Source organism: Aplosporella prunicola, assembly GCF_010093885.1.
Source record: "Aplosporella prunicola CBS 121167 unplaced genomic scaffold K452scaffold_45, whole genome shotgun sequence".
Lineage (NCBI taxonomy): Eukaryota > Fungi > Ascomycota > Dothideomycetes > Botryosphaeriales > Aplosporellaceae > Aplosporella > Aplosporella prunicola.
The window spans coordinates 69,470-92,120 of record NW_022983573.1 but is presented as its reverse complement, the minus strand read 5'-3'; the positions used below and the strand labels follow the sequence as shown (position 1 = coordinate 92,120).

The 22,651-nt window shown below is 48.3% G+C and overlaps 6 protein-coding genes across 6 annotated transcripts; 3 read left to right on the top strand and 3 right to left on the bottom strand.

Annotated features, from left to right (window-relative positions):
• Positions 1–1,684: 1,684 nt before the first annotated feature.
• On the bottom strand, positions 1,685–5,057 carry K452DRAFT_237314 (uncharacterized protein; the record flags this gene model as incomplete). The annotated part of the gene is made up of 6 exons (XM_033537578.1): positions 1,685–2,541; positions 2,593–2,748; positions 2,824–2,871; positions 2,939–2,998; positions 3,054–3,257; positions 3,317–5,057. 6 exons carry the CDS (start codon positions 5,055–5,057, stop codon positions 1,685–1,687), a joined length of 3,066 nt encoding a protein of 1,021 aa, XP_033392264.1.
• A 1,582-nt stretch (positions 5,058–6,639) lies between these two features.
• On the top strand, positions 6,640–8,978 carry K452DRAFT_279824 (uncharacterized protein; the record flags this gene model as incomplete). Its single annotated transcript, XM_033539434.1, has 5 exons — positions 6,640–7,407; positions 7,468–7,663; positions 7,745–7,903; positions 7,975–8,034; positions 8,089–8,978. The coding sequence occupies exons 1-5, from the start codon at positions 6,811–6,813 to the stop codon at positions 8,976–8,978; spliced, it is 1,902 nt and encodes a 633-aa protein (XP_033392263.1). The 5' UTR covers positions 6,640–6,810.
• A 294-nt stretch (positions 8,979–9,272) lies between these two features.
• Positions 9,273–9,857, bottom strand: K452DRAFT_313103 (uncharacterized protein; the record flags this gene model as incomplete). The annotated part of the gene is made up of 1 exon (XM_033543627.1): positions 9,273–9,857. One exon carries the CDS (start codon positions 9,855–9,857, stop codon positions 9,273–9,275), a length of 585 nt encoding a protein of 194 aa, XP_033392262.1.
• A 2,201-nt stretch (positions 9,858–12,058) lies between these two features.
• Positions 12,059–12,840, top strand: K452DRAFT_292323 (uncharacterized protein). Its single transcript, XM_033541355.1, has 2 exons — positions 12,059–12,686; positions 12,739–12,840. Exons 1-2 carry the CDS (start codon positions 12,224–12,226, stop codon positions 12,771–12,773), a joined length of 498 nt encoding a protein of 165 aa, XP_033392261.1. The 5' UTR covers positions 12,059–12,223; the 3' UTR covers positions 12,774–12,840.
• Positions 12,841–13,913: 1,073 nt separating this feature from the next.
• Positions 13,914–15,298, top strand: K452DRAFT_129074 (uncharacterized protein). Its single transcript, XM_033535269.1, has 2 exons — positions 13,914–14,161; positions 14,325–15,298. The coding sequence occupies exon 2, from the start codon at positions 14,358–14,360 to the stop codon at positions 15,096–15,098; it is 741 nt and encodes a 246-aa protein (XP_033392260.1). The 5' UTR covers positions 13,914–14,161; positions 14,325–14,357; the 3' UTR covers positions 15,099–15,298.
• A 990-nt stretch (positions 15,299–16,288) lies between these two features.
• Positions 16,289–17,101, bottom strand: K452DRAFT_292321 (uncharacterized protein; the record flags this gene model as incomplete). Its single annotated transcript, XM_033541354.1, has 1 exon — positions 16,289–17,101. A coding segment is annotated over one exon (633 nt), but the record flags the coding sequence as incomplete, so codon positions are not given.
• Between the last annotated feature and the right edge of the window lie 5,550 nt (positions 17,102–22,651).

Here is a 22,651-nt window from a genome sequence, read left to right as displayed (position 1 = left end):
GAGCTCCGTCTACTTTAGATATTCGATATTCTATACATGTTGTACGAATCGGTAGGGCCGCATAAAATTGCGGGGAAGCTTAAGCCGGGCGATCCTACGTTCACGACTAAACCAACGCTTTATTTATAGCACACATTTTATTGCGAGCGAGACTGGTGAGGCAAATTCGTCACCTTCATAGCACTATCTGCATTTCCCCCACTCCTATAAGCAGGGAAGGCAAAGAACCAATCAAAAACCCCTGCTCTTACTAATGCTGAAGGTGCTGCATGAGAGAACGCAAATATAAGTAGGATATTTAAGCTTCCTCCAATTCAGAGAAACCTAAGTGCTGCGCAGCGAGACAGCGAAATCCAGGCATGCATGAAAGATACGCAGCTGGACAAGCCCGCAACGCGGAGAAGAAGCAGGAAGGGGCGGTGCTTATGCAAAAAGAAGATGTAGAGGCAGACGGTGTAGTGTAAGGATTAGTATAAGCGGCACTGGCAGTTTGCCGGGTCGCTGTGTTGCCGATCTCTGCGGAGTTGAGTAGGATTAACCACGGATTCACCGCAGCTCTTCGCAAAAGCTTATCCCGAAATATTCTCCTGTCGGCAATGAGAACGCGTAAGCTTTCGGCTTAGAGCGCTAGTATTCACGTGAGTTAAACGCGGAGCGAAAGAGGTTTACCGATCTAATAATCCGACGCACTAACAAAACACTGCCACACAGTAACGCCAATACTCGCAGCACAAGCTACAATAAGCCCGTATCGGGTGCAGGGTTTTAGCTTATTTATCATCAGAAGCTTACATTACCTTCATTATTCTGGCATCGCGTCTACACGAACGCCATGACTTTGTATGCAAGATCAGGATAGTGACACGCCACATGGTGTTTCGCCCATCGCGAGCCACGAAATCCCATTGACAAGGCCGCACGCCAAACAATGTTTAGAGAAGGAATTGTTTCCCCGAAGCCCTGCGAGGGAGCACATCACGAGGAGCAAGTCGCAACAAAAAGCGGCGATCCTTCAAAGCAAGAACTGTATCTCTGCATATTACTTCGCAAAGCATACTACTTCCCAGGTAACCGGAGGAATATCAGAGTCTCCAGTCCTTCCACCCACGCGAGTTTGAAGTTGGTGATAACGCAGACCATTGTGGCGCCCGGCGACCGGCACGGGAGTTCAGCGCAAAGCGCCGCTCCGTCGGCCGTAGTGCACCACTGCGGGTGTGCCTAAACCGGCGCGCCGTAGCGTTGCGCACAAGCTACCCGGCGCAGAAACCTGTGTCGACACAGAAACTCGTAGCCGCTGCAAAACGCCCCGCAATACGACACGCTTTCTTCGACGCACGGTCTTCTGTTCCGCCGCAGTCGTCTGTTGCGGGGTATTACATGTTCGCCGGAAACAAAGTTTGTGCGTGGTCGGTCGCGAAGATTGTTTGTAACGGCATTGCATTGGTTTAGAAAACATTTGTTCCACGTGGACGAGAGATTTGAGTTATGATGCATTGCTAAAGCTCTTTCAAGAAGATAGTGTGGTTATTGTGGGCTTTCTCCTCTAATGTTGTCATGCTCAGAGAGACGTGACGAATTTTGTCGAATCATGCTATTCTCTGTTTCGCCCACCGTGAAGGTTTTCTTGTCCAGGGGACAAAGGTGGATGATTCATCGGCCTGGGAGGAGGCATCTCTTGATAGTATTAATCTCCGCTCATTTGCGGCTGTCCGTTGTAGTTGCTGACATACGGGTTTTGGTAAGGATCAGGATGGTTTGGAGGGGGATACTGTGGCGCATTTTGCCTTAAATCCCGTCTGTCGGGAGTCAACGGACGCGCATCCATGGGTCGGGCCTGTGACGCCTGTCGGAGAGGTACCACGACTGGAGGGTATTGAGGGGGGTGGTCGCTTTGATAGTCCCAGGTACCTAAGGGGGGCCCGTACGTATGCTCAGGTGGCTGTGCAGGATACGTAGGGTAGTTCTGGACCCTATAAGGGTCGCCTCGAGGCATTCTTGGTGTCTGACTGTATGTTTTCGAAGGGTCCATCCGGGTGGAAAAGTCCTTGAGCTGTTTTGGAGTAACACTTGCCCGAAGTCCGGATTCTTTGGCGCGTTGGTCGGCTCCGGTACCATAGAGATCTTTCAGATAACTCATGAACTCGAGATAGGAATAAGCAACAGTCCTCAAATGGTCTTTCGAAAGTCTGATTTCAGCGGATTCGTCGCTTTTTGCCTCGAACTCCGCCAGTGCCAGTGCAGTTTGGCAAGCATTTCTGATTTGCCGCCCATTCCATCTTGCGTCCACTTGTTGGTTCCACCATTCGTCAGCGAAATTCAGTATGCTTTTGTCGTCCAGATCCAGTTTTCGTCCCTTCTGTCCAAGGCGCTCTCTGATCATTTTCAAGTTGAGTTTAAATACCTCCTTGGTCGAGCTGAGATCGAGTGGTGGGTAGTAAAGACTGATATGAATACGTGATGCGAATGCTTCATCAAAGTCACCGATCCGATTTGTGGTTAGGAATAGAATGCCAGCATAATATTCCAGAACACGGAGGAATACTGGAGGAACGATCAGCAACCGATGATGGGATATGGCTAAGGTTTTCAAACCTGCAACAAGCCCGTTTCTCGTAAAATCCGTCGGGGATCTTGCCGAAAGAAACACGTCAGCCTCATCAAGGAGCAGAATACAACCCCATCTGTTTGCAAGTGAGAAGTTGGTTTCCAAGGCTTTTTCGACCTCTGCTGCAGTTGAACCAAGGTCCCCTAAGTAGATAGCAATTAATATTAGCACATCACCAACTTCTTGACGGGCGTCATGAACATATAGAGTTTACTAACCGCATGTGATCTGGAACAGCGGCTTTTGGAACTTCTCCGCAACACCCTCTAATGTCGAAATGGTTAGCATTTAATGGGTATGGGAAATCCGAGGGATAAATTCGGAAACACCCACCAGCCGTAGTTGTTTTTCCTACACCAGGAGCTCCATGTAGAAGTAAAATCAGGCCCTTTCCTTAATCAGAAGTTAGCCATAGACTTTTATTTTCCACTCCCGGGGCTTAGTATACCTTTTCCGCGCACAATGTCGGAGCGATAACTCTGGCCTCTCAACGATTCCTTGTCTCGGAAATGCTGTAAGATTAGAGACTCCACCATGTTCTTGTGCCCCTCTGGGAGAACCAGATTATCAAAGGCAGTTGGAGGTTGACCTGTCTGCCCTTTCACGTCACTGCGACTGTTAATTTCGCTAAGGTGGGTGAGGTCTAACTGCTCTGAGGGCAAATATTAGAAAAGATTTCCTTACATGTCGTAGACGTTAAAAAGTACTTACCCCATTTGCGACTCCGCAAGATAAATCCAAAAACCCGGTAAGACATGATAACGAAGTCTTCTTCCGTCAGTTGGTTGTCTGGTGTGTTTGTAGCATGTAGAGATCGAGGGTAAACTGCCACAGAGGGTAGTTTCTCGCGGCTTTCGGGAACCAAGCTTGCCAAATACTCCTCGTTGCGTTTCTTTTCCACATAGGCATCGTCATGGACCTCTTCATACCTGCAACATTCTGCTTGGCACGACTCGTCTTCATCGGTCTCTTTCGGTTCCGTAGCAAACATCTCCACAATATTCGGTTTCCACTCCTTTTCCCGGTTCTCTTCTGCTGAGAACGCTGTTTCAAAATCAATTACGACCTGACTTTCGATTTCGTCTCTTGTCTGAAGAGCAGGCCCAGAGTAGTACATGTGCTTCACTGCAGCTACTTCTAGGAACTTCTGTCCTCGGTAAATAAGTTCCTCACGAAGTTTCAGGCCCTGGTCGTTGTTTCTTGTCATCTCCCCTCTCTTAGTGGCGTGGAATCGAAGCGGATATACTTCCAGAAACGTGACGGCTTTTTCGCCGTCAAATCTTTTGATTTGGAAAGTCTTACGAACAGGACCGAACTTCTTACCATCGAAATCAACGTATACGCAGTCGATTGTAATGGGCGTTTCTTCGTCAGATTTGGAGGACTTTCTTGGCCTCATCCAATAGTTGCCTGGAGGGAAGACTTTGTGCTTAGCGCTGGTGACGCTAATCACTCTGTATGCTTGCCTTCCATCGCTTCCAATGACTTCATCTCCAGGCTTGAAGAGATGCCAAACATCGGAGAAGAAGATTTTCTGACACTCTGTTCCAGATAGGTATGCCAGTTTGTTGGATATATCGGAATTCATGAATTTCAGTAAGCAACCCAAATGCTCCAATGCTGTTGACGAGGTTGAATCGTCGTCTGTCTCGTCCGCTTCAGGTTGATCCCTATCGTCATCGCCCGTAGTCTGAACGGTTTTCTCTTCCTGCTTCTTCTTTTCACTTTCATGCTGTTTGAGTTCAGAAGGGGTGCCATAGTCTTTCCTCGATTGAGTGATAGTGTCTTCTGTGGTCGTACTGCTGCTGGGTCTGTCGTTGATGCAGTCGGGACTATGTAATGAGGGAAATTTGGCCGACAGTCTTTCGTATCTCTCTCGAAGTTGTTGGTCGTAGTACACCAAGACTTTAAACGGTCGGAGAATCACCAGCGGCTGCCTCGTGCTAATTTCCGATCCGTGGATTTTTTCAAGTATTCGAAGTAGCTGCCTTGAATGTATTCGTATACGTTCGGGAAGAGGCGCTTGTCCGGTTAGCATTGCTGTTTGTTTGCCGGTGGCCTTCTTTTCGTGTTGCTTTTCATTCAATTGTTTTCCACGCAAAGTCTCTCGAAGTCCAGCTTTCGAGTAACTAGGAAGACCGAAATCGATCTTAGGTTCTCCGAGCAAGATATCAATAGCAAAAGATTCGGCTTCGGAGACCTCCCGAAGTCTTTTAAAGTCTGACCATTCCAACGGATTGAGCTCTGGTGCGGCATCCTTGGGTGCTGGTACTTCCACCTTTTCAATATTTCCCGCATTACTTTCGCCGTTTGCGGAACTTTCCTTAAGGTCTTTGCGTTCTCGACGATAGCGGAGTAGATTTCTCTTGTCTTCGTCGTGCGCTTGCCGCCGCTCCGCCTGAAGTGCTTTCCGGTGGATGCTGACCGTTCTCTTGTGGAGAAGACGTTCCATTTTCTGCATGTATCTTGTGTGCAGATTTTCTAGCCCGAGCTCGAAGTCCATTGACCCTTCGGAGTCGCTGTCTTGATCTCGTCTACGGTCTTCCCTGGTAAAGAAGGAATAACGGAAACGACGGGCTAATCTCGGAAACTCAAGTTCGGCTGGGTCTTGAACAAACTCTTTGAAATGTCTGCGTTCCCATAATCTCCGAGATTTCAAGACATCTTCCTTGTAGAACGGATCTTCTGAAATGTTCCGAAAGAAAGCGTCACCGTATGGGTAAGCACTGCTTGTCTTTTCACATTCCTCATCACACGTCGCCCCTTTCATGATTTGTTCCCACTCTTTTTGTTCCTGATCGGCGCCCAAAGCATTGCGAGCATCCTCCCATTCAGCTTCCAGTTTTGCGACACTGGGCCTCGAATTTGCTTGCCATTCGACACTTGAGACCTTCTCTCTCAAAGCCCGAACATCGGCGATGAGCTTGGAAGAGAGGCTGTCCGAACCGTTTAAGTCATCGATAGTTTGCTGGTCTTCGACGGACGCAGTCTCTGCTGGAGGAGCGTCCTCTCCACCATTTGGATCGTAAAAGTTTTCGGTTGCATCTCCCTCGATTGATTCGCCACCGTTATCGTTTTCATCGATAACGACTCTATCGATCGGCAGAGGAACTTGCATGGGGTCACATGGAACGTCGTGTTCGGTTTCGGGTACCTCTTGCCCATCTCCGGAACATGCTTCTGGCGTTGTCGGTGCTGGACGTGACGCTGGCCCGTCAGCATAAGATGTTTTAAAACGATTGAGTGTTGCAAACATACCCATTGGTTTAGATTCGATGAAGTTTAATGCAGGTGTATACGTGCTGTGGTCTTTAGAGGATAGGAATCGGATTTGTTGTGGTAGACGGGTCATATTACCGAGCTACTGTTCCCTCTTATAACGTTCACCGTTCCTATTTTAGTTTATCTTGCCATAAAGCGAGACTATGGACACATTTCCAAGCGTAAAAGACCCCGATAAGAAATGTGTTACATCGGCTGAGGATCCAGGTACTTCGTATCTGCAATATGCAATTGCCCCTTCGTATCTGCGTTATGTACCAGCGGTGTCGAGCTTCTCTATCGATTCAGTTGGTCGGCTAGCAGATGCTTGTATCTTAAAAAATGATCTGCTTTGTGGTGGATTTCGCTCTATGCAGATACGGACAACATTTTCGTGAGCCCCAATCGGCTTCACCGAACGTACATGTGACTGAACGTGGACCTCTCCGATCTAGTTTCCTGTGAGTTATGGCGCTGCCACGCATCAAGTTTTCCGGCAACACCAAGAGCTGAACATATGCATAAGCTAGCAAATGTTTCACATGCCTCGGCAAAAATGACCGGATTCGTTGCATGTTGCATATCTCTTCAGCTACCCAAGCATCAGGCTGAACAATTTTTTGCAATCCATGCGGATGCTGCCCAATCGACCCGTCTAATCCCAGTTGCAGGTAACGGACGGCCAACGTGGCAAGCTTTTGTTTGATCAGCCGAAGCTCTTCTGTATGCACCCTCTCAGGTGGATCATGAGTCGCATGATCCGCGTGTCGGAAACTGTCTTCTGGATTGATTGCGTAGGATGTTTGGATCATTGCAAGACACTTTGACGACACTGAAAGAATTTTATTGATCCCCCAGCACCCAAACGGATTTTGACTCCAGGTCATCCCCATCCGCCTTTCTTTTTTCCTAAAACCCATCATCTTCCACTCCATTTCTACCAAATGGACCGCTACAGTTCCAGAGTCCCAAAAATCTTGCTTCAGTCACCTGCTGTTGACTTCATAGACAACCGCCTCCAAAAGTACCATCCGGCTTTTGTAAATCCCCAATCGCAGTACAGCCCAGTCGCCAACAGCTACGTCTCTGTTGACACACTTACAACGATGCAAGGACACTATTCATCTACAGCGTCGGTTGGCTGTCCAGGCGGGCCTTTCGTTCCCAGGCCAACGACAGCGGACGACGTAAATTCAATGGACTTTTGGGATGACATTTTCAATGATGCTATGAGCCAATTCGAGAATGAGTTTCCTCGAGGTATTACTACATCGGCGACATCTACGCCGAAGGACAAGGGCACCAACAAACAAAAGAATGTTCAAGATTATGGCATTAGGAAAAAGACAAGTTGGGATGAAGTCTACGCTCAACTAGACGCTTCCCAAAACCAATATGTCTCAGAGGAAGGTCTCAAGAATTTCCCAAGGAAAGTTTACAGAGCATTTGGAAGACATTCGCATGCGATCAAACAAGCTGTCAACCTCGTTCCGGACGAGCTTGCTAAGCCCGTCACGGAGGCTGTCAAGATTGTACTTGAGGTTAGAAAATATTCACAGCGAGAAGGAAGATTTTTCTGTGAATACTGCTAACTTCAATAGGCTTTTGAAATCGCATCTGAGGCACGAGAAGAGGTTATTCAGGGATTCAGTGATTTGCACCAACCGTTATCGAGGATTGAAACTTTGACCGCCATCTTTATGCTCGACGAAAATATTAGAAAGGCCTCAATAAACCTCATTGTCGCCGTATTCAATGCAATTGAGCTTGCAATTGGTTTCTTCACCAAGAGGACAGGTAAGAACTTATTTTGTTATTTCATTAATTTGGAATAAACGCATCTGATTTTGATTTTGGATGCAACTAATACAATTTTAGTTATTCGTGGCATGGCTGCAATCATCCAAAACAAACAATACGCAAGCGAATTGCGTAATAGTCTCAGTAATATACAAAGCTGCAGCAAAACCCTAATGGAAGAGGCTGATCTTTCAAATATGTACGGATCAAAACAGGCCATGGAGAATATATACCAGCGTACGTGATATACCGTCCAGAAAAAAACAAGTTGTGTCGGCCAACACTAACTACTACTGCAAAACCTGTAGTTTCAACTGACGTTTTGAATCTGATCAAACCTCTGCTCGATGATTACAGTGCCAAAAAAGGTGATACAATAGACACGATTCCTATGATTACGCACTTACATAGCTAACCTCAAGCAGACTATATTGAACGCATGGCCTTGGCCTTATATAAAGAAAACCAACAGCTGCGATCTCGAGCGCCGTCTCCTGGACCAAACTCTGGGTATCCGATCAGCAAAGATACCCTTTTGCGGTGCCTCGGCATTCCAGATCTTGCAGATACCGACATGCTACACATCACCGAGAGAAAATGGCAACTGAAAACAACGGAACGGTCACGCGCAGAGCAGATAGTCAACAATCACAAGTTCAAGGGCTGGATAGCATCTCAGACCTCTGCGAGCCTGCTCGTCCACGGTAACTTTGAGATGCGGAATCAGAACGTGTCGGCCTTGTCGCTGTTATGCTGCACCTTGATTGAAGCTTTCCGCACACAAGCGCGCTTCATTTCGCTCGTGTTCTTCTGCGGAAGCCATCACGACGACGACGATCCGTTTGCAAGTTGCACGGCAATGATCAAGAGCTTGGTTGCACAGCTCCTATCCCAGCACGAGTTCAACCTGAGAGACCTGCCCTACCAGCAAAATAGGATCCAGGAGGGCAACTTCCAGGAACTCTGCTGTTTGTTCGTTTACCTTGTGCGGCAACTGCCGCGGAGTGCGACACTGTTCTGCCTGATTGATGGCATTGTCTACTACGAGCGGGAGGAATTCTTGGATGGCATGCACCTGGCTTTCAACTACTTCTCGCAAATGATTGCGGATCCAGGCATCGAGGCGACTTTCAAGCTCCTTGCTACTAGTCCTACCAGGACGACTGATTTACGACAGTACTTCCCCGACGATTGGATCTTGTCCATGTCTTCTCTTCAAACAAGCAATTTGGGGCCAAGTGAAATGCGTGTTTGGAGGAAACTTGGCGACATGGAAGGGGAATATTCTCGAGAAGACGAGAGGTTACCGTAGTAACCATTTCTTTCATCTTCAGCATTGCCTCAACAGCATATTGTTTTAATAAAGAAATCGCGTCTTCAAAGACTAGCATAAAGCGCGAGAAATCTTTATCTTACTTAGCACTTTTCTGGACAACGCAGCCGATTAATTTCCAAGGACAAAAAAAAAGAGGGTTGCGATTTAGTTTCCGGATAACGGACAAGCAGCAGCTCGCCCGACAAGCCCGAAAACCTTCACACTTCTCAATTTCTTACGCAACCCAACCAACACCATACGTCTGACAACCATACGGCGGCTCACATGTCATTACTCCCATGTGAAGCACTTTGTCGCGTTCCATGCATCGGGGGTGCTGCCGGCAACGCCTTTGCGCGGAAACGCGGCCGTGTGCGCCGCAGCGCCGCTTTGCCGCCTTGGGTCGCCGACGAACTGGCGACAGCAGGCAAGTCCCACGGCGTCATACCACTGCAAAGCGGCTCTCACCAGCAGCCGCGGCCTTTTGCCATGTTGATGATGCGGAGCGGCGAGTTTGTGTCCGACATCGCACAAACGCCCTGCAGGCTTCCCGAAACGGTTAGGCTCTTCTCGCACAACTTCGAACGTCTGAAGGATCTCTAAGTGTGACGAGCTTTCGGCCTGGTCCGGGCCGGGGCTCCCGATGTGGATGATGTTGTGTTGCGGCCCAATGTGGATGCTGTGGTCTCGCGCGGTTGCATGTCGGCGGGCGGAGGTGGTTGCGGCGCAGGCAGGAGAGCTGGAGTCAATGGATTTGTTTCGTTGCCGATGGGCTAGCGCAAAAGAGCCACCCATACCGCTGAGCTTGTCGCTCACATACGTAGTGTCGCGAGAGTGCATCGCGAAGTTCTTTGTCGCATGACCGAGAGGCTTCATTGACAGAGCATGAGGATCTTATTCAGTTGCAGAGGGAACTTCCCATTCGATTTATCAAATCCAATTCACGGGAACTATATGGGTCTACTTCCTCCGCATAGGGATTTAGCGGGTCATTGCAAATGCGCGTGTGAAGGGGTTTATCGATGAATAGAGCCTAAGAAACCGGGACTATCGTGAAGGTAGAGAGTGTTTGCCGAATGTAGCTAGTCTCGCTGAGTCAGCAGCGGCGCGGCGCCATCTCTCGCTGCGACGCTCGTCGCTTGGTCCACAACCAACTCCACTTCTACCTCATTGCTCCCGAGCTCCAAAACACGAACCCGTCACAGCGCTAGCCTTCGGGTCTTTCGCGCCTCCACGCAGGGCTTCCTAGATCTTGTTTTTCCATCAATACCACCTCCCACCAGCTCAAGCGAAGAGCCATCACCGTCGCTCCAACCCGTCTACCACTCTATTGTTAAGCTCCAAATTCGGCAAGCTTCCTTCCCATTACCAACTCCCAGCCAGGAACCGGAACCGACAGACATACTTTGTACTACATTACAGAGCTCGGCTAACGTCATAGCGGCCCGCAGCAGGACATCGACGCACCAGTCACAAAGCTGGGATTACCTAGGAAAAGTAGCACCTCACGTCCTAGCCACAGTAAACACGGAGGTCGAGAAGTTATACTCGAATCAACATATCGACAGTACGTCCCTAGACAATATCACGTCTCCGGTATTCTCCGGTATTAGTAGATATAACCTTTATAAAATACAACATAGGCTACGTGCCTCATCTCATCGCAGTATATAAGGTCCACACCCTATTTCTAAGCCGATCTAACAATTCGTAGGATAAGATCCAGCAAGCTAACTCCAATATCCCCCCTCTCCAAGAATACAACCTCACTAACGTCGGACTCGATAAGCAATGTCTATTATCTAGTCTCGCGGAGACTAACAAGATCGTATAGGATACCCAGCGCTGCTGGATCGACTCCACCATTAAGGCCGACTAGAATAAGGCAGTCCACTATCGCGTGCTTCGCCTTACACTTAAGGAGAACAAGAACATCTCTTTTCGCAATATATAAGTCTCTCGCAACCGCAAGGTTATTCGTATATATACTCACTCTATATAGCTCCGGCGCCTCAATATTCCCTTACCACCTCATCCCGTATATAGGCGAGTTCTAAGCCGAATCAAGGACCGTAAACTACTCCATTATTCTTAAGAGCAACAACGATGTCTAACTTCTCGACGAAATCACTCACCTATTTACTAAACGATCCCTACCGCACGAGAGTATCAACCAGACTTACTACAATACATTAAAAGTCCATCCCATTACACTCAACATCGTGGCCAAGGCGCATACTAGTATAAAGGAGGAGGCACTCATACAGCTAACCATCTAGGTCGCCGCAGGCTTCAAGCATCTTAAAACGCTAGCGTACCCAAGACGCCCAGCATTCACTCCGATGCCGCAGCTGCTAGTTTTCGGCACAGACTAGTACCTGTACTAGGCAGTATACAACGAACATTCCACAGTCGTAAGTTCAAACACTCTTTTTTTCCAAAGTCGTGCTGACTTTCCTGGCATAGGACTGGTACAACAGATAGTTCCTTAGAGACACGAAGACGATTCGTAGCATCTACTTGTTACTAGCCGTCCTGAAGCGCCTCGTACAGTAGGTAGAGTAGGTCTACAGACCGTGGTTCTAGGAGGAGATTCTGGGCCAGCACATGCCTAAGTAGTTTAATTAATTCTGTCAAGATGGCGATAGGCGGAGTCATAGGCATACGAGACTGGCTATATACGTAGAGTCCTTGTAATTAGAATAGAGGCTCTGGTAGAGACATAGGTGCAGGAGAAATGCGATATCACTTGGATTTGTCGATCTTTCGGAGAACTCAACATGCGTGGAAGTGTTGGACGAAACAGGCCCGCCAGCGAATCAGGGCCCTGATCCAGCCAATCAGGGCCCTGATTCGACTAATTAGACACGCACGGAATGGGCCGTGTTTGATTGGCCATATTAGGGCCCTGATTTGGTGTTGTGGCGTGATTCGCGTGTCCCTACTGACTCGACCCCCTGAAACGATCCTTGTCCCCGCCATATAAAGGCATCAACACCGACCCGCGCCTGCAGCTGTATCCCGCGCCTACAGCGGTGCGTAGGCCCGCCTGTTTATCTGTTTATATGAAGCGTTTATATGAAGCCTGGTTTAACTGTGAAAAAGCAAAAGACTAAACACGCGTTCGTGCATCGTAGGAGGCCGTTTTTCGCCTATAAAACGGGCTTAAGAATGCACCAGTAGGTTAGTGAGCTTCAACGAATTCTTCAGTTTACCAAGCACTTATTCACTTCAATCAAATCATGTCTTCTCCGTCCCCCGCCAACCCCGCGCGCGCTGCTGAGCGCCCTGCTGCTGCTGAGCGCCCTGCTGCTGCTCAGCGCCCTGCTGCTGAACGTCCTCCTACTGCTAATAACGTTGTCCCTCTACCCCCGCGTCCTCTCAACCTTCAACGAGCTGTGCCAGCGTTTAGTGATGCCGTAAGAACTTCGTTCAATGCGTATATTGAGGCTGCCCCTGAGCGCTATCACTTTAGTGACGGAAAGTATCATGAATACAGCTTATGGTTCCTTGGGAGGCACCCAGTAGGTGATGAGGAGGAGAAACGGCGTAAAACCTTCAACAGATATCGGTACTATAACGGAGAAGGTGGTAAATCAGGCCTCTATAGGAGGCCTACGCAGAACCATGGAGAGAGGAAGGTGTTAAGGACGTATAAGGTGTTTAACGTCATTCGAGACGTTCATCTCAGTAACGGCCATTTAGGTGCGTTTACTATTCTATAGCTACTGATATTTATACTGATATGGTGTTGTAGCAAAAGAAGTTACGTTTAAGGATATACAGCCGTAGTACTACGGCCTTACTGGCGCTGATATAAAGTGGCTACTTCGTCTCTGCCGCGTCTGTGCTGTAACCAGGCAACCTCCGCCTGCTCCGCGGGCCCTACGTCTAATTATCTCGAGAGAGGTGTTTGAGAGGGTATAAATGGATCTGATTGACTATAGGAACCACCCCGATCTAGTAACGCAGGATAAATATGTACTATATATTAGGGACCACTACTCCAAGTACTGCATGTTGATACCCCTGAAGGATAAGAGCGCTCGAGTAGTAGCTGTAGGACTGCTACGCTGGATATAACCATTCGGCTTGCTAAAGTAAATACACACTGATAACGGTACTGAGTTCCGTGGTGTTGTTTAATAGCTATTCGACGACTACGGGATCGACCTTGTATATGGACGTCCTCGCCACCCACAGAGCTAGGGGGGTGTTGAGAGTGCGAATAGAGATGTAAAAAGGAAGCTTAAGAGGGCCCGAATCGCATATGGCCACCCCGGCTTCGCCCACGCCTGCCTAGACGTTACACTACAGCAGAATAGCTACTGGCGAAGGGCATGTGGCGCTTCACCATTTAGAGTACTCTTCGGCCGCGAAATGTGGGTAGGACGACGACGTCTTATGCCTCCTGAGGCACGTGTTAATGCCTCCCCCCGAGAGCTTATAGAGCTAGAGGACTTAGCCGATGAGGACGCAGATGACGAGCAGGAGGAGGACGCGGAGGGTACTGCGGAGAGAGAGCGCGGGAGGGCCCGCGGGTGAGCGGACGAGGCGGGCGAAAGTTCGCGAACGAGCGCTGGCCCGCGTGCGAACGAGCGTGCGAACGAGCGAGCGAACGAGCGCGCTGCGGGAGCTGCGGAGGTTGTAGCAGGTTCGACTGGAGACCCCGCGGGTACCCGTAGTTCCAATTTTCCGCTAAGACCCCGCCAAATACCGCCCTCCGAAGAAGCCCCGAACCTCTCTTCGTCCTCGTCGGACCTGCCGCTACCTTCGACGCTCGTGCGGTCTCGCGCCCGAAATACGACTGTTGAAACGATCGATCTGACGCATGATACCCCGCCCCGGGTCGCTCCGCGTGCCTCCCAGGGCCCTCCTCCGCGTGCCCCGCTGCCTCGCGGGGCCCCGCTGCCTCGCAGTACTTCACTGATTGGGACCCTCCCTGGGACGCCGCAAACACTGCTTCGCCCCCCGCCCGCGCTATCTTCGCCTACTACCCGCGTCTCCCCTCCGCCAGCTGAACTAGAGCTGCTACAGCACCCTGATGCCGACGAGCGCTGGCGGCGGGCCAAGGAGATATTCGCTTATCTACAGAGAGAGAGGAAGGCTTCAGATCAGCGAGAACAGCGCCTGCGGGAGGCCGCTACGCGTACTCTACAACTGCAGGCGGAGCAGACAGAGTAGGTTGAACGTGCGGAGCAACCCTCTGAGCAACCCCCTGAGCAACCCCCTGAGCATCCTCCGCACGTTCAACACGCGGCTAGTGAGCCTCCGCTCGCTCAACACACGCTTACTGAACAACGGCTCTCGCGTGTTTAGGACCGTACTAAGCTTGATGAGCAGGTTCGAACGAGCCAGGAGACGTCCCGCGGCCACATGGTTTATCAATTTAACCAGGGCCACCCGCCACCGCAACCATTCAGTGTTGATGATATTGTAGCAGTAACAGTGCCTCCTGAGGACCGCCAGGGCTCCATGCAGGCGGTGATTGGTGTGATCCATGAAGCAGTAGGCACTGGGTATCGTGTCAAAACACCTCTTGGCATCATATCTCGGTGTTTTCCTCCACATTCGCTCACCCTGCTAGATATCTCACAACGTCCTGATCAGCTTGATACACCCGAAGCGAACAGCTCAGTAACACTACGCAGTGTTGCTCGCAAGACTGGTCTTTCAATAGGTGTTATTAGTGCTCGCTGCGGGTGCAGAGGAGCCTGTGCCAACAACAAGTGTGCCTACCACCGGGCGGGGACTGAATGTACCGGTAGTTGCCATAGGGGCACACCGTGTTCGAATCAACCGCAGCAGGGTAAGTCCTCTACTGCTACTACTGCTGCTGCAGGCGGAGCAACACGCGGAGCAACACGCGGAGGACGTGGCAGGCGTAGTAGGCGTGGCGGGCGTGGCGGGCGTGGAGGAGGACCCTCTACTGCAGAGGCACCTGCTACTGCAGAGGGACCTGCTACTGCAGAGGTATCTACTACTATAGAGGGACGCGGAGGACGCCGAGGACGCGGTAGGCGCGTAAGACGAGGCAGTAGGGTGGCCCGGGACGGTGGTATCACGCGTTCGGGGCGGGTGAGCAGGCTAACAGCGCTCGCGCGCGGTGACGATTGATTGAGATACCTTGGCGGACTTGTATAAGGTTCGTGATAGTTAGTAGTCTTCACTTTCTCCGATATTCCCCGAAAAAATTGGTGTAAAATAGCGGGGAACAGCGGGGAACGAGGAATTAAACTAACTCGCCGAACCTTGCGGAGGTGCTCACGTAGTACTGCTAAATCTAATACAATTCGGGTGCACGTCCCACTAAACACTATATCAGGGCCCTGATATGGCTAATCAAACACGGCCCATTCCGTGTGTATCTAATTAGTCGAATCAGGGCCCTGATTGGCTGGATCAGGGCCCTGATTCGCTAGCGGGCCTATTTCGTCCAACACCTGCCGCGCAGGGTAGAGGCCACGTGACCGTGGATAGCTAAATATCGCTGAATAACGCCACATTCGCATAACTGCCCCTCAACACCATGCCAAGGCTCGTGATAACCGTCCGAAGGAGCCGGACGACTCACTTCACCGTCCAATTGAACGAGTGGACGGTAGGGACGGTGGACGATTCGTCCGGCCCACCGTCCGGCGCCGACTGGACGATTCGGCACCCTGATAGTGACTAGACCAAGCTCGTATGAAATCCTACCGACTGTGGCTTACGAAGTTATTAGAAGCGAGCGGTATCTTAGTGGTGCTTTTGTAGTCGCGAGAAGAGTCTTAAAAAATGGTGCTACTGATCTTTATCGGCATTAGAATAGCATAAAGACCTGAGAAATTTTTAGGTCGTCTGTATACCTCTTTGTTCAGTCGCCAGCTTCATCCATATCTGAACCTTTTTGTTCTCTCTAGTATATACGATGTAGCTCTTTGTCATGACTTCGCCTCTTGTTGATACTAATTTGGAATTTGGCGATATGTCGTGCCATGGCGGTGGTCATGTTAGTGATTGGAGAGGCTGTGCGGAGACGTAAGTGCACCAACTCTCTCGCCTTGACACACGTATAGGCAGGGTTTCTGATCGCCCCGCTCCTCGCTAGCGGCACCGTGTCGTACAAAGCGCCTGTCTTCTGGCACACGATAGTGAGCTTTGTTGAGATGGTCGTGCGAGATAGGCTAACTAATGTGTAAAGTATCCGTGAGTAATTACTGCATGTCATTACCACCTTGCTGTAGTGGTTAGAGATGCTTATCCTAAAGGCTTTATAGACGTTTTCAGGTCCTAGAAAAGAAGCGGTATACAATCAAACCACGGTAGGTGTATTTTTCTATCGGACCTTTACATGAGTCCCGCTTCTATCGTCCGTTAGTTAACATAAGAAAGTAGCCGTTACCTATCAATCTATCCATCTCTAAGCTACTAACAGCTATCTTTTCCCTTCGCCTCAACGGTGCTTTGTCCCTCACCGACCCCACCAATCAGTAAGAAGCCGAAAGAACTTACGAGCCTTCCCCTCCGTCGGCGGAGCTTCTTGTCCCTGGAAAAGCTGTTCCACAAACGACGACGCGAACGTAGGCGAGATAGCCGCCCTAACCGCAAACTTCGCCGCCTTTTTCAAAACCGGAAATTTAGCAACAACATCATCGAGCCCCTTGCCATTTCCGCAGGAGCAGAGAGGCGTTTCGCCATATGCAGTGGAGAGTGGGACCTTCGATGTCTTGACGTACTCGTAGGATGGGCGATGGTTCCAGGTCCTGCATCGTTCGACGAAAGCCGGGAGGGTTTCCTTCCAGAGCTGTAGTTCTTCGTCGTCTATATTGATTGCCGCGATGTCTGGAGACTTTTTTGAATGAAGGTCCTGTATGAAGCCGAGAATGTGTGACATGATTTCTCTGGTCAGGACCAGTACTGCTGTATCCAGAACTACCGTACGGCTTGCAGCGTCTAGCCTGAGGCCAGACGCAAAAACCACGATGTGGGTGCCGCCATTGGAAGGGTTGTTGAGAAAGAAGACACCGGCTTTTTGGCCTTGTAAGCCGCTTTGGTGTATGAAAAGCGAGAACAGTCCCTGCTTGAATCGCGTCCTACTGTCTATGACACTTTCAGCTTGGGAAGATGAGAGCGATGCCTGTATCGCACGACGTTCTCTTTCTGAGAACATAAGCGTGCAATGCGGAACGAGCCACTGCATGCGTTTCTTCTGCTGGACGTCAAGGGTTGGAAGAGCTGCCATGTCCACCCGCGGCATGTTCCACAGGACAGGGGATGATTTGGTGGGGACCACCGGATACATGAATTTTAATGATCCTCCGCAGTCCACTGGGTCCTCTGCTAGTGCAGTTACCTTAATATAGGATGACTTCCGAACAATGTTGGTTTTGCTGCCTTGAAGAACTACTGGGATTGGGAAATGTATGTTATAACTTGTTGCAATGAATGGGGTTTCAATTGATAGTAATGAGTGGCATGATCTTGTTAGGAGCCCGGTAGGCGGAGTCCTCTTATACCCTGTGCTAAATGACTAAGCCACAGAAAAAGCAATATAAACTGCGTACACTTCAACACACCCCCTTCGCGTAGTGCCGCTTTAGGCAGTACGCGATAAACGCTGTAGTATTGAGAAAGGTAAGATAGTAAAAAGATGGTGGCTGATGTAGATAAAGAAATAGTCAATCTGAGGTGGTTATCTTCTACTGTGTCTTATTCAGGCGTAGGGACTAGGCCGAGCTGTTTGATAAAGGCTTGGTGCCTTTGTTTTGGAAGGGATTTAGTTAGCCTATTGGCTATTGTGTCTGCTGTCGGAGTCTAACGAAAGCTGACGTTTCCTGCCTAAGCTTCTTGGCGAAGCTAGTGATGATGAATGTCTATATGTCTAAGCTTAGTGATAAGCTTAGTAATATTTTCTTCTATAAGGCGAAGAGTTTGCTTGTTGTCGTACTGAATTTTAATGTGGTGTCTAGGATTAAACTCTATTCCTCGGAAGAAACGCTTCCACTAATAGTACTGCTTGGCCGTGTCTGACAGAGTAAGGAGCTCTGCCTTAGTGCTTAAGGTAGTAACTGTGGGTTGTTTAGAGGATTTCCAATCGACCGGCCCTCTAAATAGTGTGATTAGTGAGCCCTAATGGCTACGACGCGTGGCTAGGTCGTTGCTATATGATGCGTTACTGCTGATGGTAAAGACTGCCTGCTCGGGAGTATATCCCTGAAAGTAGATAGCTAGCTTGCGAGTGGCGCCTAGGTAGGCGAGTAAGCGCTAAGCGAGCTGCTGGTGTCGCGGCGAGGGGTTGCTTAAATAAGTAGAGAGAGAAGAGTAAGCGTAGGTAATATCCGCACGCGTGCTAACGGCTGCAAACTAAGCTAAGCCTATCTTACTTTAATACGTATGAACGTCCTGCGGCGTGGCGTAGTCCTCCTCGTTTAGAACCAACTGTTTATCAGCCGGTAGTGGCGTTAGCGTATTTAGATTTTCCTTAACGTTGTAACGAGCTATGATGCTGGAGATGTATGACTCTTGAGAGAGCTATAAAAGTCGCTAAGCGCGATCTCTTACTATCCGAAGAGTAAGGAACTACTGGACTTCTCCTATTATCCTTATCTTATAGCGCTGGAATAGGTCTTCCTGAAAGGCGTTGGCGAACTTTTCGTGTTGTTTGTGGAAGGCTATGATGATATCGTTAACGAAGAAGAAAACGAATAAATGTTCGTTAGTATAAAGGTAGGGAGCGTCTGGGACAGCTTCTAAGCCGAGATCCTGTAGTATTCTGTAAAAATGCTTCTGCTATAAGGTAGGTGATTCTTTTAATCCGTACAGCGCGCGCTTTAGCTGTAGGATTTGGTCGTGTGGAAGTTTTATACCTTTAGGCGGAGCATAGAAGGTTTCGTTTTCTAGTGGCACGTGGGGAAAGGCATTAACTATATTATATTACCTGGTCTCGAGATTAAAGGCGTAGATGATAGTAATAAGGGCACGGAAGATGCGGAAGGCTAGGGTAGCGGCGTAGGTGTCCTAAGTCGTTATCTGGAGGTCGCCTCGCACGCAGATCCTTGCCTTTACCTTTGTAAGGTAGCCGTGTTCGTCGAATTTGTACTTGAAGACCTAGGTAAGAGGGATTATCTCTTTGTTAAGTGACTAGGCTTTAGTAAAATCTGCTACTGTCTACACCCCCTTACCCTGGACTTCCTGTAGTTCCTTGAGTATGGTATAGTGGAAGTGTTCTCGTAGCGAATGAGTTGCTATATCTTTAAAGTACTGGGGCTCTGGTGGTAGGTTATCTCTGCGAATTCTCGGTAATAGTGGCGGACTACTGAGTGTAGTATCCGGTATTAACGGAAGTGACGATTACGGTTTTATTGCTGGTACTGCTAGGAATGCAGCTTGAAAGGATTGCTTATTATAGTAGTTATTGTTGAGTATGGCAACGTACTTATTACGGCGAGTTGATCGTCTTCGACTGCGGGGTTCGTCGAGAATAAGATTCGGATTAATATCTGCGTTGATTTGAGAGCCTCTCGGAGCTCTATTTCCTAAAGCTGCTGCTGGATTAGGTTCGGTCTCGTACTAAGTAGGAATAAGCCGTCCTAGGCGGCGAGGTGGTTCCTCTTCTTCGCCCCCTAATATTTTAGGCTCTTGATTCCTTGCCAGCGAGAATGGTGCGGACGTAAAGGTGTCCTCGTCCTGTACTAGCTAGGGAGTTCCTTGTTCTCTTAATGATGGTGTAGGGGTAATTAATTACCCTCGTTTGTTTTGCGCGTTGGTGGATAGAGGTATTCGCCTTGAAGGGCTGCCTTAGGTAGTTATGTTACGTGATACTAAGGGTGATTCAGTTATGTGTTCTACTATATAGGCGGGTTTATCCTCCGCTGATAATTTATTAGATTTAGTCGACCCTTCTAAACTTAGCCGAATCCTTAGGACTACTTCTAATAGTTCGTCTTCCTCTTCTACCTCTAGAACCTTATGTGCTTCTTCCTTGTCTTCTAGTGAATAGCGGGTTAATTTATTAAAAGTAACATCTCGGACTCGTAGGATGCGGTCCCCTAGCGGGTACTAGATGCGGAAGATGTTAGTAGAATTATATCTAACTAAATAGCTAATAAGAACTCTAGCTCTTAGCTTCTCCTTCTTCGGTATTATCTTATCGAGTGCGTAGGCCTTGTAGCTATATACTCGCAAGTAGTTAGCAGTGGGTTTCTTTCTATAAACTAGTTCGAAAGGAGTCTTCTAATTAAGACGTTGGATTGGCGTCCGATTATAGATGTATACTATAGCCTTTATAGTTTCTGGCTATAGACGTTTAGGAAGGTTAGCTCCAATGCGAAGTGCTCTTGCCTTAAGGATAAGAGAGTAGCCGGAGCGTTCGGCGTGTCTATTTTGAGTAGGAGTGTATGGTGACGAAGTCTCCTACGTAATTCCTCTTCGGTGAATCTCCTGCTTTAGTTCTTGCGTAAAAGAACGCTCTCTATTAGAGTGAAGAAAGGCTGTTGTTTGGTGAAAGCGAATTAGAATCTGGTTAAGCTTTGCTAGGACGATTATATTATAGTCGGATTTAGTGATATAAGTTTTAGCGAGGACGTATTTAGTAGATACGCAATCAAGGTGCGTTATCTACTCGTGATGGTTGAAAGCTGGAGTTATTTGGATGAGGTCTAGAGAGACCCGAAAGAATAGAGCTAAGGATATTTCTTCGTGATTACTAGTGGTTCGGGAGATTTGTTAATAAGCCTTGGTTTTAGCGTAGATATCGTAGTAGATAGGCAGGTTCTTACTACTTAGACTTATACTAGATACGGCGTTAGGCAAAGCTTAAATAGTATTCGAGCCTGTATATACGAAGATAGAGTACTACTGCTCCGCAGGGAGGTTACGGGCAGTTAAGGCAGTAGTAATTAAAGCCGAGGTAGTATTAGCAGAATAGTATTCCGCGAAGAAATATCCCTCTGCGAAGGTAAGGTTATAGATAATACTATTGTCCCTCTTATTGTAGAGGTATATTCGTCTAGTATCTATATAGATATCTTTCTCGTTTGCCTTGCTAATTGAGATAAGGTTGCCTATGAAGGAAGGGATATATGCTACCTCCCTTAAAATAATAGGCTTACGCTTGTTGTTCCTGCTTGCCTCTATAGTAATAGTACTAAATGATTCTACCGGAACGACGCTATTCCCGCTGAGAATAAAATCCTCTAGGCCTGTACTGCGTGTTTTGGTAAAACGCTTACTTATAAATTTGTTACAGACGTGATAGGTAGTACCCGTATCCGTAATCTATAAGAGGTTAAGAGTAGTAGGTCGCGTTAGTCCTTAGGCTGTAAAAGATATTGCGATAATAGCGGCTATAAAGGAGGTTACTGTTCCGCTATCGTCCTTGTCTTTTTCGCCCGTTGAGGTTTCTTGCGATCTATGCTTGTTTATACTCTTCGATCTAGCGATAGCCCTTTCTATATTATCCTTTGTTGTTGGATTGCTAAGCGCCTTTTAGACTTGCTTCTAAACTTTCTTATTTGGTTTCTAACCGGTAGGGCGAGCTTTAGTGTTTAGGTAGTAATACTAAGCATACTAGTAGTTGTAGCCGTATAGGCAAGGTGGTGGTTTATTAGACTGCTATTATCCCTTTAATAAGGCGGCGAAGGTAGACCGAGTTATCTTAGGGTTAGTGACCGCTCGTAGCTGCTGTGTGTATCTACGATACTTAGAGATAAGGTCTATTATATCCTTATTATAGGGAGACCCTTCGTTAATAAGCCTTTAATAGATTAGAGCCGCGTACTGCGAGTTATGCTGGAGGAGAGGTCTGAGGAATAACCTAAGGCCTTGTTTACTACTAACGTTAGGTAGGTCGACTGCTCGAGCTTTAAGGATGGTCTCTTCCTATTAGGCAAGCTATCTATCGATATTCTGATTGGTTAGCGGCTTCTCCAGTTGCCTTAACTAGTTTAGCAGAAGGTCTTATTATGTATCGCGTGAGGGCTGCAGCCGAGCCTATAGTATACGCAGTTAATTATACGGGTGCGCATCCGCTAGGTTCCGTAGCAGTAGCTGTAGAGAGAAGCTAATCGAATCCTCGATAAGCGAAGAGATATCGTTAATGTCCTTAATATTGCGATCATACTCTTTCCTATCCTCCTTGTAGAAGTCGTATTCTAGCTTCTTAGCTGAAAGCTCAGCTACAGAGCTGTCGTTTTCCGGGGCTAATAGCCTCGGTGGCTTTTTTAGTTATTTAGGAAGAGTCGGTTAGGTTAGATCGATAAACTTAAGGACGTTAGCCTTCTTTACCCGTGATTAGACAATAAAGTACTATTCCTCCCACTCGTGTAAGGATTTAAGGACGATAATTAGCTTAGAGGAAGCCATCGTGATTATATAGCGTTGTCGGACCGACTTAGTATTTTATGCGACCGTGCCAGCGAGTCGGTACGGTGCTTCTACGGTAACTTAAGAATATCAGCGCTAGCCGAATTCGTATATTTAATGCAAAGAGTGCTCAGCTTGATAATTAATAACAATACTAATAGACAATAGCAAAGTGTTGCTTATTAGATGATGTGTGACTGGAAACGTATCCTCAATAGCGAGGAGTATAGACGACGCTTGGATGCCTTAAGACGTTAGTATTGTTTTGTAGATATGCGCTTAGATAGTAGAAGGCATCAAACGCATTTCCGGGCTCATAACTGTTG